Here is a 16,655-nt window from a genome sequence, read left to right as displayed (position 1 = left end):
CCGCCGCGCCGCCGGCCCCCGGGCAGACCCTCCTCCGCCGCCCCGGGGGGGTGGGGGGTGAGCCGCCCCCCCCCCCCCCCCTCCTCGGGCCAGAGCGGGGTTTGCGCTGAAAGGGAACATTAAGTGCCCCCCTTCCAAAAAATAATGAGGCGCGGGCGGCGGGCAGCGTGCGCGCCCGCGGGGGATGGAACTCGCCGTGCGCGGCCGCGGGGCGCTCCGCTGGGCCCCGCCGAGATTTGGGGTGGCTGCGGGTTTGGAGATAGGGTTTTTTCTCCCCTTTTTTTTTGGGGGGGGGGGGGGGTAAAGGCTGCTCGGGAGGAGGGGAGAAACCCGGCTGTCCCGGGCAGTGCTCGGCGGCCCCGGGCGGGCAGGCACGCGCTCGCACCCCCCCTCCCCCCCACCCCGAGCGGGCCCGATCCTGGCACCGGTGGGGCCGGTGACCCGGGCAGCGCCCGCCCTACCTGGGCTGCCCCCGGGCCGGCCGCCCCGCGGGGAGAGCGGCTTTCCGCGGGGCTCCTTTAATTAATGACCGTGAGCGGGCTGAGGCTGCATTGTGAGCCCTCGATAGGAAACTTCCGTGGGTTTTCATTAACTAAATGATAGACAATGCCGGGGTTCCCGTCCATTCAGCTCGGAGGCCAAAAGTGCTCTGGGGCTGGACGTGAATACAAACGTTTCCCATCGGGGAAACAACCTCCCTTTCCCTTCTCTCTTCCTTCGGGGCGCGTGTTTTAAGTTTTTTCCTCATAAAATCGGGTGGTTTGCTGCCGGTGCCCAGCCGGAGGAATTACAAATGTAGCAGTGAGCTACTGGGATGCTGTGGAAAGTTTAGGATAGGCCGGTGGCAAAGCTTGCAAATAAATAATGATGTTCAGTCGTATGTAATGATTAGTAATTTGTCATAATATTAGAATAGAACATCCTCTTCAGCTTGTCCGCAAGCAATCTCATTATATTTGTTTATTGTCTGCATAATTGGAACCATTTATTGGTATGTATTGAATGCTGCCATGTTTTACATGAGTGTTTACATTGTTTTTCATTTATTTTTCTTCAGTTTGGCATAGGAAGTTCTATTATTTGGTTCGATTAAGGGGAGTGATTTCAGTGTTGCACGGAAGGGCTGTTTGGGAAGCGTAATGTTAAAACAAGATCAAGAACTCTGCCTACCAAACAAAGTTTGGTTCAGAGTAACAAATACAAAAAGCCTAAGTGGGTGCTGCAAACAACATAAATCCTGAAACAAAACCCAAACCTTAAATGAAGCCAACACCAGCTATTTTAATAATTTTTTGTTATATTCCCTGATAGAATCATATTGAATTAAAAGAATAATTTTAAATGTAAATAGTCACTGATGCATGCCAAAAAAATCAGACCTCTCTTAAATTAACATAGCATTTCTTAGTAATAATTAGACACTATCTTGATTACATGTAAGCGTTTGTCAAGACATTTTTCAGTACATTTATTGTTCTTTTATTAACATGTATGTATTCTGACCGTTCTTAAAAACAAAACAAAAAAAATCTCACCAGAGGAGTGTATTTCTGAATAAACATGCCTATATGACTACTATCCATTTGTTTATCTGGAAACCTGCGATTTATCTTTTGATTAGTATGCCCAGACAGCGACAGGAAGATTTACTCTTTCATATTCTTCCTTTTAGATCTTGGATGAGTTTTGCAATGTGAAGTTCTGCATAGATGCCAGTCAACCAGATGTAGGCAACTGGCTCAAATATATCAAGTTTGCTGGATGCTACAATCAGCACAACCTTGTTGCATGTCAGATAAGTGATCAGGTATGTGGTGTTCGCTTTCTGGACTTATTTTTTTAAGGAACTTGTAAGGTGTCAATGAAAAAAAAAAAAAACCAACAGCAATTCACAACAGATTTTGGCCTGTTTGCTGTTATGGTAAAAGATAAGGCACAAATGTGAAATGCAGAATAGAGTAATTTTGATTATGGGCTGCAGATAATACAAATTTTCTATTTTTCCACGTTGTTGTTCAATTTGCAAACAATCCCCCCCCCCCCTTTTTTTTTCTTATACCTGATAAAAATTGGGACTGCTGTCTTAGGAATACAAAGCCTGTATTTGCTGGGTTTGGATTAGTAGCATTTTCTGGCTCCTGTTCCAGTTCAGTTGGATTGCTACGTTAAACCGTTGGGTCGTTCAGAAGCTGTAACGTGAAATTAACGGAAAGAATGAAGATACAAACCTGATTATGCTACCAATGTGGTTGTATATACGGGGCTTTGGATTTGAATGCACACGTGCGTGAATATTATTATGCCTTCTCATACGCTTTGCTAGAACTCATAATACTTGTATGCTGAACCAGGATCTTCAGTGGTTTTCTTTTTCTTTTCATTTATTGCACTTAAATCCGCTCTTTGTGTTGGGCTGCAATGTTATTTATCCTTGTGTGTTGGAGAAAAGGCTGGAATAGGCGGAGGAAGGACGCAGTGAAGCATTTTGTTTTCAATTATGCTGATGAGTTATTAGGTGTTTCTTAAATCAAGGTTTGTTTTAGTCTGCGGATAATACATGCCAGTAGGAAATATTTTAATGGGTGAAGTTAGGTTAAGAAAGCTATACTTCTTTAAAGGAAAATATCTAAAATAGCAAAGCAACAACTGATTGTGAATTCTTGTTTCCAATTTGAACTTTGCTACCTGCAACACAGGATTTGATTCATGTAACCAGCGTTTCATTTTTCACCACTTAATTAATTGTATCAGGTGAATGTTAAAGATTATCTTTAGCTGATTTAATTGCCTTGACAGTATTGAAAGAAGAATCACAACCAGACACAAAGCTTCAATTAAAAATCATTCTTTCTAATCAAATGCCTTACGTATAGGAAATGAATGTGAGACAGCCTGCTATTTCCAGCACAGCATTACGTATTTTGCTCGTGCGAGATAGCTGATTAAGCATGGTTTAAATAACTTTTTCAGAAAGTATGGCAGATTACTTTTTTTTAATTTTCAGCTTTTACAGTTCAGCCCTGAGCACGTGTAACACAGAATGAGCCAGCCGACTGAGATATAATTTCTTTTTTATACAGCAGCTGGTTTAACTAAAGAAACCATAAAGATTATTAGTAAATGCAAAATACATTTTCCAACTTGAAATATGCTTTACACTGAAAAACGACACGAAAAGGAAACTATATAGATTAATTGAAAGAGCAAATTCAAATATTTCACGTTTAATAAGAGCTGGCATAGATAGGAAAGATTAGAAGCGGAATCACGTGCATTGGTCAAAGCAACTTACTGTCTTTGCGTCGGTATTGGTGATCTGCAACTGAAACTACGCGCTAGGCTGGAACATCAGCATCCACCTCCGCGACGCAGACGCGCACCCGCGTTTTGACGTTTTTGGAAGGAAAGTTATGGCGCTTGTAACTTTCTCTTTTGTTAGTGTTTACATTTCTGAGATTTGGTAATGGTGGCTGTACTGCTGCCAATAATTTCTTTCATTCACCGGAGACTTGTTATTTATTTTGCACAGTATCGTGCTGTTCATAATTCCATATTTTTATAGCTTATTGTTGCTGAGATTTGCAAATTAAGAACTGGTTGTCTTTCAAGTAGCGTGTTGTGAGCTGGGCGCTGTCAGCAAGAGATTGTTGTTCACGTGGCCCTCTGGAAACACTGCAAATTTACCCACAAAATTGTACGCGTACTCCAGCGTTTTATGACCAGAGCCTAAAAAGTTAATGCTAAAAATGTGCTCGCGAATCTTAAAGCGAAAAAGCCTTTTCTAACAGCTCCTCCTTCTGCCTTCTTCTGGCACGAGCTCACCAGAGGTAATATAAAATATAATAGGAAGGCAAACTGGGAAATGGACATTACATGGCCAAACGTGTGTATGTACAAGGAGTGACAAATGCAAGTCAGGACTGAGCATGCATATGTGCCTGCGTGTAGACTGCGGGGCTGCCTTTGGGTCACTCTGCCTCTGTAGCTCCTAGAAAAATAGGGGGGAAAAAAAGAAAAAAAAAAAAAAAGACAAAAAAAAAGGACAAAAAAAAAAAGGGTGAAGCCTGAGGATGTGTATCAGTGGTTGCAGCTAGAGCTGGAGGACAGAGGCGATGCAGCCCAGCTGGGACAGGAGGCCCCAGCTCAGCTGGAGCCGGTGCTGGGTGCAGGGGTGGGGGGGACCCCGGTTCCCCCGGGAATAAGCAGCACCTCAGCGGCCCTCATCGCCCAGGAGCATCCCCGCTGCGGGAGACGCTGCTCGCTCCCAAGGCACAGACACTCGATCGGCGGTAATTGTTCACCTCTAATTGCTTCAACTCATCTGTAAAATTCACAAGCAAACACTGGGCTGTACCTGAAAAGGTAAAAGATCCCGCCAGCGCTCCCAGCCTCATGCTGCCCACAAGTTTATGCTACTAAATTCAAGCTTGACTGACAGACAGGTATGATTCTCAGACTGCTTGAGGCAGGATTTAGATGAATCTCAGGGCGACGTGTAATCTAGTCGCTCTGCTAAGCCCTACCTTCTGTATTTAACAAAAAGAGTGAAAGAAAAACATTTTTTGTTGTTTTCACTATTGGACTTTTTGCAGAGACATACCACCCCACCCCCTGACTCACGGCTGAGGTTAGGTTTCATCACTTAGGATCAACTTTACAAAAGGCCTGGGCTCTTTCTTATGACTGTAGAAATGAGCTTTGCTAAGATGAACAGCTTGATAATGGCAGGATGCAGTCAAAACATGCACGCTGGATGCAACTCGTGTTTCATTTGATTGGAGGTGGAGTAGGGTTTAAAAGCTGCATTTTTTTTTGTTGTTGGTTTTTTTTTAATTTCAAACGAGGTCGATCTAGGATTTCTCTTTGCTGTCTTCCTATTATCTCCTGTCATACCCAATCTAACCTGAACGTATGTAATTCAAGATGTACACGAATAATAAAATTCTACAAACAGGGCATTCTCATTTTTTCCTTTCCCCAAAGAGACTACAGTGTGTGCAGGGCTGCAGAGAGTCTTGTCACTGTTATTGCCCTGGAATGCATTTTTTCAGCTCAGAGTCAGTTAGGATTCAATACCGGTTTCTGCTAACTTGGACGACTCCCCTCTGTTATCATTAAACATCTATTAGTTCAACTTTTTAACGACTTCAGAATGATCAGCCCTGTTAGGCTTTCTGGCAGCGCTGTCATCCCAGCGAAAGCATTATTTTAAAATATATATGTTAATGAAAGTGCAGTTGCAAATACAGCAGTGACTATAGCAATGGCATGTCAGGGGCTGTCACACGTTCCAGGCACATTTTCAGGCTGGGATCAGGGTCACCTTCAAGCTATAAAAAATATATTTTTTTTTCTTTTTTTCTTTTAAGGAACGTGGTCGGTAGCAGTTGAAGTTAAAACTCCTTAATGTTGTTTTTATCTTGCTCATGGCTTGCAGAGCTCTGACAGGGATACAGCCACATAATGCTGTGAAGCTGCTCTGAGCTTCCAGGTCTCTCCCCCCCAACAAAGCAGCTCCTGAAGATTCCCTTTGGTTTATCCATGGAAAAGTCCAAGTGGCTCAAGATCAGTGTACCGAGGTTTTGCTTTGCTGTGTGTGCTGAAATAGGTTTTTGGGGTTCTTTTTTTTGGTGTGTTTTGGTTTTTTCCTTATACTCCTTATATGCCACTGTAATGGGAGAAAAACCAGTAGTACTGCGCTCTTAACAACGTGCCCGATGTCAGCGATATAAACTTCCACGAGCGAACCTTCTGCTGTAGGTTTCGCCAGATCTGATCGCATCGTACACGTTTTACAAACTTTTTTAATCTGCAGACACAGCTTCGCGTTTCAGATTTTACAGCCGCAGCCCCCCCCGGGCAGGCAGCTCGCAGGCAGAAAACAGCAGAGGCTCCTCCAGCAGCCCTCGCCGCCCAGCCACCTGCAAAAGTTGGGTATTTAAGGAACAGTTTTGAGGCTTTGTTGTCAGAGAGTGAAATTAAGGTTTTGGCTGTTGTGGGTCAGGAGGGCACGCGCATGCTGAGCTCATACGGGGCCCTATTCTGCCGTGATTCTCCCTGTGAGTTATGAGTTTATTAAGCAAAGAAAGCTTAATCCAGCTCCCACTGAAAATCTGTCTCCAGTGGAGCGGGGTCGTGTTAGCTATGGGCTGGTGGAACGAGGAGCTCATCGGTGGTGATTTTCCACTTATTGCAGTTAGAGCTGAGGCTGCGGGTAAATCTCCTGCCCGGGCTTTATGTCCGCCTGTGTTATCTGGAGCTTAATGCACTGGTGCTGTTACCGCTCTCGGCGTTGGCCTGTCCTGACATGACCTAAAAGAAATTGTTTAGAACCAAACCCAGCAACTAGTTGTTGCCATTTCTGCAAAGTGATAAGCTTTTTATTGATGATTCACGCTTAATAAAAGCGGTAAGGCACGTCGTCTCTGAGCAAAAATGCCTTTTTTGCCACGAGAGCCGTCAAATGGTACTCGTACGCTTGCCAGCGGATTATAGGTGTCCGCAGAGCCAGGACAAGGCTGCAGCTCACTCGACACTTTGTGTGGTTCATCAACAAAGGTGGGATGCCAGAAGACAACTGCACGGTGCGGTCACCTCAAGAGAACGGGTGGACACGCAGAAGTTGTGGTCTGGTGTCGATGGTCGGCGACCCCCGAGCAGGAGATTTTGCAGGGCTGGAGGAGCTCGGCTGGATGTAGCAGCCCCTCGCCCAGACCCAGGGCTTTCACAGGGGCTAAAATTCACCTAGAGTGGAAGAAGACCCCAGTGTCACTGGGGAGGTGGCCTGCAGCCCCCGAGAGGCCGAAGAGGGTGCCCTGTGGAGGGACATCCTGCAGCTCCCTCCTCGCTTCGGGGGAGCAGGAGGCACCTTTTATCTCAGCAGGTGGAAAAATGGGGATTCCGGGTGCCATTTCAGGAGAGCGTCCTCGCTCCAGCCCCTCCTGCTTGATCCGCTTTGGCAGTTTTGGGGCATTTTGGAAACGAGGAAGGAAAGGGTTCGCAGTCCCGGTGCCGAGCCGCTGCGGTGCTCCCCCACCATCTCGGCAGGGTGAAGGGGAGGGTCCTCTCCTCCCCGCCGGGCTCCCACCCGTGCCCCCGCAGCCACTTGCACACAGACACTTGCTGAGTTTCGCCTGTGGATTTTTGATGAAGTTTTCTTTGGGCCTGATACAGCGCTTGGGAAGGACTCCTCTACGTTAGTCCTTGAAGAAACTCCAGTTCGTTTCAATTTATCATTTGCCTGAGTATGGCAAGAAGAACCTGGCTCGGGTTTCATCACACAGTTCTCCAGCTGCAGAAGTTGTTCATCACAGGAGCTAAAATTGAAGCTTTGCCATTTGGACCTTTTTCTTTCTTTTTTTCCCCTCGAATGCTTAATTATGGCTCGTTGCGAGGTTATGTATCCGTTTGTCCTTCTCATTTTTCTGGCGGGCATAAATCCTGATTTTGTTCGAGCTCCTTGAACATAACACTTATTATTAGTTTTGGATGTTTAATTTGTTTTGCTTTTCAGGCAAGTTCCACTCTTGCTCCGAAGCAGCGCATGCCAGTTGGCAGTGTGCACGCCGCCTCTCGGGGCGCTCGCTTTCCTGCCCCGGCTTGGGCCGTGCTCCCCGCGGGTGCACCAGAGCCTCCAACGGTGGCCGGGAGACGGGGCTGGTGCCTTGCTTGGGGTAGACGTACCCACGGCACGTGGCGGAGGCCGGGAGCCCGTCGGGTGCTGGACGTTGGTGCAGGAGCAGCAGCGCAGGGCTCTGCGGGTGCTGGTGGGCTTCACCAGGCTTTCACCGGGGTGCGCTCCACCTTTGGGGTCTTCTGCTCCTTCCCACCATCCCGTGCAGAGTGGGTCTTCCACTCGGTCTTCCCGCTTGCACCAGTGCGGTGCAGGACAAAGTCGCTCAGAGCCTTCCGCCGTGGTGCTGGCTGTAAGTTCCATACATCGCCTGGAGGGTTAAAGTACAAACAGCACCGACTCTGAGCAGCATCTCTTGCCTGCCCTAAAATCTGAATTTCCCAGGCAGCACTGGGCCACGTGCAATGTTTTCCCAAGCTCTCGTATACACGGGAATAAAGGGTTTAGTTGGATGCAGTGGAATACAACTCCTCGTCAGGGCTGAGCACGACCGCTGCGTGTGTAGCGGCTGGTGCCTTTGCTCGCACGCAGCAGCTGAAGCGTCACTTTTTCCCCCCAAACCGGCGTCCTTTGGTTAAACCTTGCCGGGGGCCGGAGGGTATGCTGGACGGGAGCGGAGGGAGGGTTCGGACAGAGGGGTGCGGGTCTCGCCGGGGCAGGCGGGACGGCCGGGGCACTTCAAAGCGCGCGGGCGGCAGCGGCCGAGTGCGCGGCCCCGGCCCGAGCTCGCGGGGAGTGCGTTTTCGCTATTATTTCAATTATTACAACTTCCTGAATAGGTTGAAGGTCGTTCATAATTCACACTTCTGTCATCTTTACACATGCCAAACGCAGTCTATTAAGCATAAATAAAATTTCAAGTGCCTGACCAGGAAAAGTAAACTGGGATTCATAACAATGAGGCCTTATTCATCCATTTAAAAGTAAATTGTGTGTGTTCCTTTTTTTTTCTCCTCCCCTTTCCCTTTACGGCTTTGCAGTTTGGGAGCTTTTATTTCTGCTCGGTAGCATAAATATATGACCTGCGGTGTAGGCAGGCACAGAGGACTGATGAGTTAGGCCTCCCCCAACTTCTCCCCACCTCAGACCCCCTGAACTTTGAAAGTGTTTCCAGATCTGGATCCGATTTTGCTCTTCCTATATAAACTGCAGTCACACACCGCTGATCCCAGGGCATGTGAAATGTGCATCTGGACTTTGCTTTTATTTCTCCCCCCCCCCCTGCCCCGTCCCGGTCGTTCCTCTACCGTGCAGCAGCTCTTCCCTACGGTTCTCGAGGCAGACTGGTGCGCGCTCACACGTCGTGAGCGCGGATTAACCCGAGAAAGTCAGGTAACAAAACGGGCTTGGTAGGCTGCAGAGGTGATAGTCAGAAAATTAAAACCTTTCATTAATTACAGTGGAGTCAGGAACGCGTCCAAGAATACTTCAAGCTTTGCAGTTGAGAAGTCCATTTATTCTACATCAGCGTTTCCTAATACAAAAAATCCTGCCTGCGGTAGAGGTTGCTGTTGCTGCAAAACAAGGGCAGCCAGGAGGGGACCTGCAGGGCTGGGGGGTAATTTATGAGCTTTCCCATCTGGGGGCTTGCAGGACCCCCATGCCGTCTGCCCTCAGTAGGCTGCTGCTGCCTAAAAACTCGGGCAGCGTGGTTCATTCCCACAGTTAGCTTCTCACTTTTTCTCAGACGGGATAATTCCAGGAGGTTTTAGGTGGAAAGAGTGAGAAAAAAGCCTTTCAAGTGAAGTAATAAGGGCAGCTATTAAAATCAGATTAAGTTTACCTGTGTGATCGTTTTGGCTTAAAGTTCAATATGTTTTATTTTAGATCCTCATTGGAACGCGGTCTAGTGTATAAACTGTTAGGGCAGGTGGGGGCTTTTCGTACATACAGAAATTTAACAATATATTTTAAATAATAATTAAAGTTAGTAAATAATAACAATAATAATAATAATAATAATAATAATAATAATAATAATAATAATAATAATAATAACAACAATAATAATAATATCACCAAAATGCCGGAGCTGGAAATCTGTCACGTGGACCTTCTTTTGGAGGGCGTTAGTTCCGAGATGCAAAATAAAGAAACATCACTCAACCTAAAACATGGAGTTTTTCTGGATATTCCATCTCATCTCCCCGCTGAGGTACAGAGAGGCTGGCCAGGTAGTTTCTGGTGGCTACCTCAATCGTCTCGGATATTTTCAAATACCAAGGCAGACAGGGCAATTGGCTGCGGAGTTTACACCCTGGTTAGGGATTTATCCCACAGCTGCAAGAAAGATGCTGCATCGTACTGGGGCTTCCCAAAGAGAAGCGATGCACCCCAGCACGGTGCTTCGTGAACAAGACCCTCTTTATGCCCGTGTATGGTCCGTGTGTCCTCGCTTTGCGACGAGAGGTGAAAAGGTCCATCAAAATACCTTTGATGGGACAGCATGAGCAGAGGAGGAAAAATACTGGAGAAGCCTTCGCTGTGGTTTTTGTTCGCTCCTTGATGTGGATGCACCACTGACCTCAGAAGAACAGCTGAGTTTCCCCGACCGTGACCCAAAACCCGGGAGCACCCAGGGAAATCCTGGGCAGAGCAGGAGCTTTGGCATGGTCCCTCTGAGATGGTGGAGGTCCCACCCCAAGGGAGAGGTGGATGCTGTTGCAGCAGAGAGGTCTGCAGAAATCTCTCTGGTCAGTGTGCAATGCCACACGCATCTTATTTCCACCCGAAGCAAGCCAGCAACCAGGCTTATCTTTCACGGATCGGACTGCAGCTTCCCTTTCAGATGTGTGGAGCCCGTTACACTTCTGGAAGCAAAAAGCCAGTTTTCAATACGTTTATCGTAATAAATGGAAAAACGAGCGTCGCTTAAAGCGAATATCATCAGGTTTATCTGCGGGAGTTAAAAGCTGGCTTCACTTAAATGTGTTTCGGCCTTTGATCAAATGAGTTGCGTTGCCCCAGCCACGTCCCCGGCGCGCCAAAGCCCACGCGGCAGCCTCGTGTCCTTCGGCGCCTACGGCAGCGTCGGCTCCGGAGGGGGTTGTGGTACCGGGCATTCGCCTGGCCGCATGAGGAAACACGCGTGAGACCCTGCCACGGCTCTCTTGGCCCCTCACGCCCTCCCAAATGCTCGGTGGAGTTTAAAATCCCCTCGGCGAGGGGTAAAAATGGCAAGCCCAAGCAGACCCAGCTGACGGCTTGCCCAGGACGGTGTAGAAGAGGAGGGAGGTGCAGCCTGGGCAGATCAGGCTGCCCATAAACTCCTTCTGGCTTTTATGGGGAAAACTGGCCATAAGCAGGGGGCCGTGGCACGGGTACCTCGTGCCCAATGTGTTTTCCCAGCGCTTCTGGCACCGGGAGAGGGGCGAGCGCCGGGGCGGTGGGGTGAGCTGGCCCCAGCAGCCTTCACCACCGCTCCCCTGCACGCCTCCTTTGGGACAAGGCGAAGAAAAGAGAAAACAAATCCTAGCAAATGCATCTTATTTAGTTATTTTGAGGTCTTTAGCCCATATCTGTGGGCAAAGGCTGCTTGTGCAGAAAAAACCGATTAGGCTATACGGCCACCTCCTGGAGGACAGGGGTATGGGCTCGGCTGCCGGGGCCACCCGACGGGTGACGGTTCACGTACAACCGGGCAAGAAAAATACCCGCGCACCTCTAGATCCCGTACCTGCCTTGCAACAAACGCATCTGTTTGACTTAAAACAGTGGAGGTGATTTTCTGCCGTCCTCCTAATGCACTGACATGAGTATTGAGAGTTAAGAGTTTGAGAGCGAAACCTTTAAAAATACATTAGTCTGAGAAAACGCAAAGGCATCATTTTTTAGCGTAGGAAACATAGCTGTCATGTGTTTTTGTTTAACAAGGCCTGAGGAAGTTACTAATATTTATTTGAGCTGCTTTGTGGAGCTTTTTAGTGCTCTTCACATTTCCTGCTGAGACAGAAAGCAGCCAGATGGATTTTGGGAATTTCCTTTCGGCAGAGCCTCACGGTGCCGGCGTGTGCTTGCTCCGGGTGCACGGACCCAAGGGAGCGTGGCCCCTTCGCCCCCCCGCAGCCTCCTGCTCCATCCCAGAGCCCGGAGCCTGATGTCACCTGTGCAGGGGGACGAGGTGCCACCGGCCGGGGTCACCCCCGGCGGCGTTGGCTGCTCACGGTGTTTCTTCATCCGGGACTGATTTTTCCTTTTATTCCTATTTGAAGCTAAGGAATAACCAGGCGTGCTGCTTTGTATAAGCCTCTCACCTCACAGCTTTCTGGACTGCGTAGATGAGTGGAACGGGGGGTTGGATGCCTACGGTTTAATCACCAACACCTTCTCAGGTTTGCTTTAGTACCTTTTCCCAGTGCCACAGGAGTTATCTCCCTTACACGGATCACTCAGGGATGCGTTTTATGGCTGCTTTGTACACGGGTTTGGTATAACGAAGCATGCAAATTGCTGGTGATATTTGCAGTCATCACACAGCTCAGTTTGCAGCAGAGGCTGTTGAAAGCAGTCGTCCTTTTTACCCTCACAGAGCCCAAAGCACCAACAGCTTTGGGGCTGGAAGGAGCAGACCTGCCATAGTTGAAGTCGGCACCCCTGCAGCAAACGGCAGCCAACACCCGCACCGGGGAAGGGTGTTTCGATCCTGCAATACTCACCGGCAGTGGTTTATGCCTCTTTGCCTGTTGTGGTAGTCACATTGCTTTCTCTTTTTTTCTTTTTGCAGATATTCTACAGAGTGGTAGCAGATATTGAACCGGGAGAGGAGCTCTTACTGTTCATGAAGAGTGAAGATTATTCACATGAAACAATGGCTCCAGACATTCACGGTTAGCCACTTCTTACTGTCTAATCTAATAGAAAGTATCATTGACATTAAGCAAAAGATTAGGGAGTTTTCTCCTCTGTTGGAATCCTTTTGAAATCTGGGATGGCTTCGCTGCAGCCAGGGAGGAGAGCTGGACCATGGTTGTATTTGTCTATCTTCTGCCCTCCTGTTTTTCTGCAAGCTGTTCAGTGAATAAACTAGTCTAATATTATCCCAACTCCTTCAGGCCCTCTGAAGGGTGAGTCTGCTCTCAAAAGCGAGGCCAACGCTGGCATTGGGGGTTCTTTGTTTGTTTTCTTCATCGGTCCATCACTCCAGCCTGGCCCAACCAGGAGCGTAGCTTCATTCAGTGAACGCAACTGAATGTCGTGTCATTCGACGTTGCATTTTCTACCTGCGAATCTGGCGAGCTCTGGTTTGCACAGTCAATATCCCTGCAACTCCTAATGGAGTTCAGGTTTTACCCTCACTTACTCAGACCTCCCTGGCAGAAACAGAGGTCTGCAGATGTAACTGAGGGCAGTAGTAAGGCTTCAAGTTTGAAACTTGATCATTTTGTGGGTGTTGCAAAAGGAAAACAAGAGCCCATGTCCTTATTTCTAGGCTGTGCTGCTCCTGCAGGACCTCTGTGGACTCTAATTATAGGTTATTTTTGGTCACTTAGCCAAACAACAGTTATTCTGTCGTCTTGAAAAGAGAACATCTCAGGTTGTTAACGTTGCTGTTGCTCGTGAGAACGTTTGAGCCGTTCTTCCTCCTCGTGCTCATTCGTTACTCATCCCATGACAGATTCTGGGCCTGAAACTCTTGAGCCGTTGCTCAGATTTGTCCCCCGCCTCCCAAAGCTCCTTGTGCTCTGCTGCCCGTTGGGCAGTGGGTTATACAGCCCACTGTAGGACTGAGTGTAGGATAGCTGCTTGATGCCCATTAGGTTGCAGTTTATGCCAATGTGGACATTTTACAAATTCTCAGGGATTCAGGGACAGTACGCAGGGGTTTTCCCAGGGCAGGAGGTGTCAAGGGCTGCACTTTCTTATAACTGCCTGTGTATTTTGAGCAGTATCTTTTGTTCTCTTAAGAAAAAGGTGGAGATTATTCATTCCAATTTGTTTTTTGTGTTTGGTTTTTTTTTTTCCATAGCGGTAACTTTCTTTAGTTATTGCTAAAGATGTCCCCCTTTTCAAGCATAATGTTTTCCATGCCTAGTCCCTATGGTCAAGTAACTTTTGTATAAATGACACCAGAGGAGATCTCTGCAGTCACGTGCAGGAATATGTCCCACAGGGCTAATAGAGAAGCAAACTGAGCCAAAATATGGCTCGTGGATAGTGGACAACAGAGGCCTATGATGCTTTCTCTAGATCAACTCAACCGTCAGGTAGCAACCAGCTACATACATTTGAGATTTCAGCCAGGCTCCTCAGCACCTTTCTGACTCAGAGCCCCTGGGTGTTTATATCTGCGGGGCAGGTAGCACTGGAACCAAACCAGGGTGTCTGGCTCCTCATATGGACAATCAGTAGAAAATCCAGCGGAAAAAAATACCACGGGATGCTGTTCTCCGAGTTTGCTTTTTGGGATTTTCTTCAGCTAATCTATTCTTTTGCAGGAATTACTAATTAATGGAAGGCAATATTCACTCCAAAGTGACACTCTAGCGATCTTCTACACTCGTTTTCAGTAAGAAACACATTGTGACCAATTTTACAGAATTTAAAGCAAGGTTTCCTGTCTTCATTGCCGCGACTTCATGTCTCTGGCTTGCTTGGAACAGGGTTGGGTGCTGGAAAAGAACTCCAGTGGAAACGAAGAGACTTTTTAAAACTCTATAAACACCCTTTTGGCTATTTTAGATGCTGATGTTCGTGTCTAAGGCTGTCTCCTTCATTCAGAAAGACCGAGACTGGCAGCCTCTACCGGATATCCACCTTAGACCCTGTATACCCCCGTTTAGGGTAGTATATAAACACGCTGACTTTTGTCCGAAGCCAGTGTTAGGGATCCCTATTGGATGTCACCCGGGCAGCTAACAGGTAGTATTGCACTGTCATATATTGTAGAAATAAAGCGTTATTACGAAGCATTCTAGGACATCCTTGTTTCTTTTGAGATTCTTCTCTTCTTCACTGAATAGCCATTTATTTAACCACATTGCCATGGAACTCCTGATGGGATCGTAGTTAAAAATGACTGAAAACTGATGCGGTCTCCCTGTGCCCAACCTGTTTGTCTTCCAGAGGAGCGCCAGTATCGCTGCGAGGACTGCGACCAGCTCTTTGAGTCCAAGGCTGAGCTTGTAGACCACCAGAAGTTCCCCTGCAGCACACCTCACTCCGCCTTCTCCATGGTGGAGGAGGAGTTCCAGAAAAAGCTTGAGAATGAGAACGACCTTCGGGACGTGCATGAAATCCAGGAGTGTAAAGAGTGTGATCAAGTCTTCCCAGACTTACAAAGGTAGGAGTAGATGCTTAAAACGTGACTGAATGAGGCAAATTCTGTAACGGCTGCAGTCAGATCATGCAGGGCATCAGCCAGGGGCAGAATCTGATACCTTCATCTTCTATACAAACCAAAGGTAAAGATAAATAAGCCTTCTGTGCTGCTTGGTGGTTTATGGCATAGAAATCAATGGAGTCTCAATGAATCAGAAATTTTGTCCTTGTACTGAAGTCCTTAGTGGGGACCTTAAATTAAGAACTGGATCTTCTGATAATCAGATCTTTAGCGGGCATGAATTGGGCTGGTTGCAGTGAAATCGGAGGAGTGATTCAGATCAACTAAAGTCTGGGCTCCTTATTTTTAGGTAGAAATAACTTAGAACATCTCTGAATGGTGTTCGCTGATGTTACCAATTTTATCTTTGCAAACAAGTCATGCTAGTTAGAGGCAGGTTCTAGATGTTAATATGTATATGTCTATATGTTAATATTTATTTATAGCCGTACTGTCTTGAAACACTGGGGTTCATCTTTTTCTTGTATATATATATATCTGCCTATTTAAACAGATGGACCCACGTGCATATGAACCTGAAATATGCATAAAATGTAAATAGAGAGTACAACTTTTATACGCTGAAGATTGTTTACATATTTCCTGTCACTATAGTTTTTGTGGCTTCTTAAAATCCTGTATTGCAGTGCAGATTATGGCAAATTTGGCGAATTACTGGAAGAGACGGAGAGCGCACAGGAGCTTCTGCAGCACATACCTCGCAGATTCACATCTTAATGCTTTCAGGGATGGGGGAAGGTTGAGCTCAGGCAACATTTGATAGTAATGCTGAGATAACTCAGTAGCAAAAGCCTGGGCCAGATCCTCCACCGTGATGAGGCAGTGCATTTCTTAGGAAGCTGGTTTATAGCAGCAGCAGACCCGGGATGGTATCTCTTGCTTTCAGCCAGCTGTGCTTTCTGTAGCACAGCTCCCACACTCCCACAGTGTCTTCTTTCCTCTCCGCGTTGTGTGGGCACAACCGAAGTAACTATTAACGGCCCTTTTAGGCACAGCAGTGCATTTATTTGCATCGCTTAATAATCATACGCCCCTTAAATATTGACTTGTCAGTTTAGAGTGTTTTGTGGGTTCATATTTTTCACAGAAATCTTTCCTAGTCCATGATTCAGGATGTTGCGGTGTCTGTCGGAGGTTAGCAGGGAGCTGTGCGTGCTCAGGGTTAGCCCCTTCGGACGACTGCTCCTGGGTGCTTCAGGTGCTGATTCTGCAAGATGGAGCCCCCTCTCCCAGAACGCAGATACTCCTTAGCTCCTGTTGATGGACCGGAGGTTGCTCGGCGTCACGCGGAGGGTCTCAGATCAGCACGTCGTATGACCTGATCCTCAATGCTTCCGCAAAGTTAACGACACCAAAATTAAAACACGATGTGCCAAACCTTGCTCCCCGCATACTAGGTCAGCCCCGCTGAGTGGGAATTTGTGCAGGCACAAGGTCTTATTCACCGGCCGATGTTGAGCAGTGTGCGGTTCCGCGTGTCTAATTTTTAATCTGAGTGATTGATTCGAAGGGGCTGATGTAGGTAGATCAAGTCGAAAGGGTTGCAGCAGTGTGGGTGAGGCAGGAGCCTGGACTGTAACATTTTTCCACATCGTGAGTTATTCGGTGTTAAAGTTCTTTTCTGCCTGCAAACCAGGGGACGATATCTAACATATGGGAATCATTGAGGAAATGTAAATTTAG

The 16,655-nt window shown here is 47.3% G+C and overlaps 1 protein-coding gene across 9 annotated transcripts in view; it reads left to right on the top strand.

The window, feature by feature from the left end:
* MECOM (MDS1 and EVI1 complex locus) overlaps positions 1–16,655 on the top strand; it is a 349,885-nt gene that overhangs the window by 299,142 nt on the left and 34,088 nt on the right. For 8 of the 9 annotated variants that reach the window (XM_075506831.1, XM_075506833.1, XM_075506832.1 and 5 more), the window contains 3 exons: positions 1,673–1,807; positions 12,357–12,459; positions 14,696–14,912. In XM_075506831.1, the coding sequence (XP_075362946.1) occupies positions 1,673–1,807; positions 12,357–12,459; positions 14,696–14,912 (455 nt within the window). Of the gene's footprint in view, positions 1–969; positions 992–1,672; positions 1,808–12,356; positions 12,460–14,695; positions 14,913–16,655 lie in introns of those variants that run through there. The other variant, XM_075506836.1, reaches the window with a different exon arrangement.

This window comes from Mycteria americana, chromosome 7, assembly GCF_035582795.1.
Source record: "Mycteria americana isolate JAX WOST 10 ecotype Jacksonville Zoo and Gardens chromosome 7, USCA_MyAme_1.0, whole genome shotgun sequence".
NCBI classification, from domain to species: Eukaryota; Metazoa; Chordata; class Aves; order Ciconiiformes; family Ciconiidae; genus Mycteria; species Mycteria americana.
Note: the sequence above shows the minus strand (reverse complement) of the source record. Positions and strands in the feature narration are given on the sequence as shown.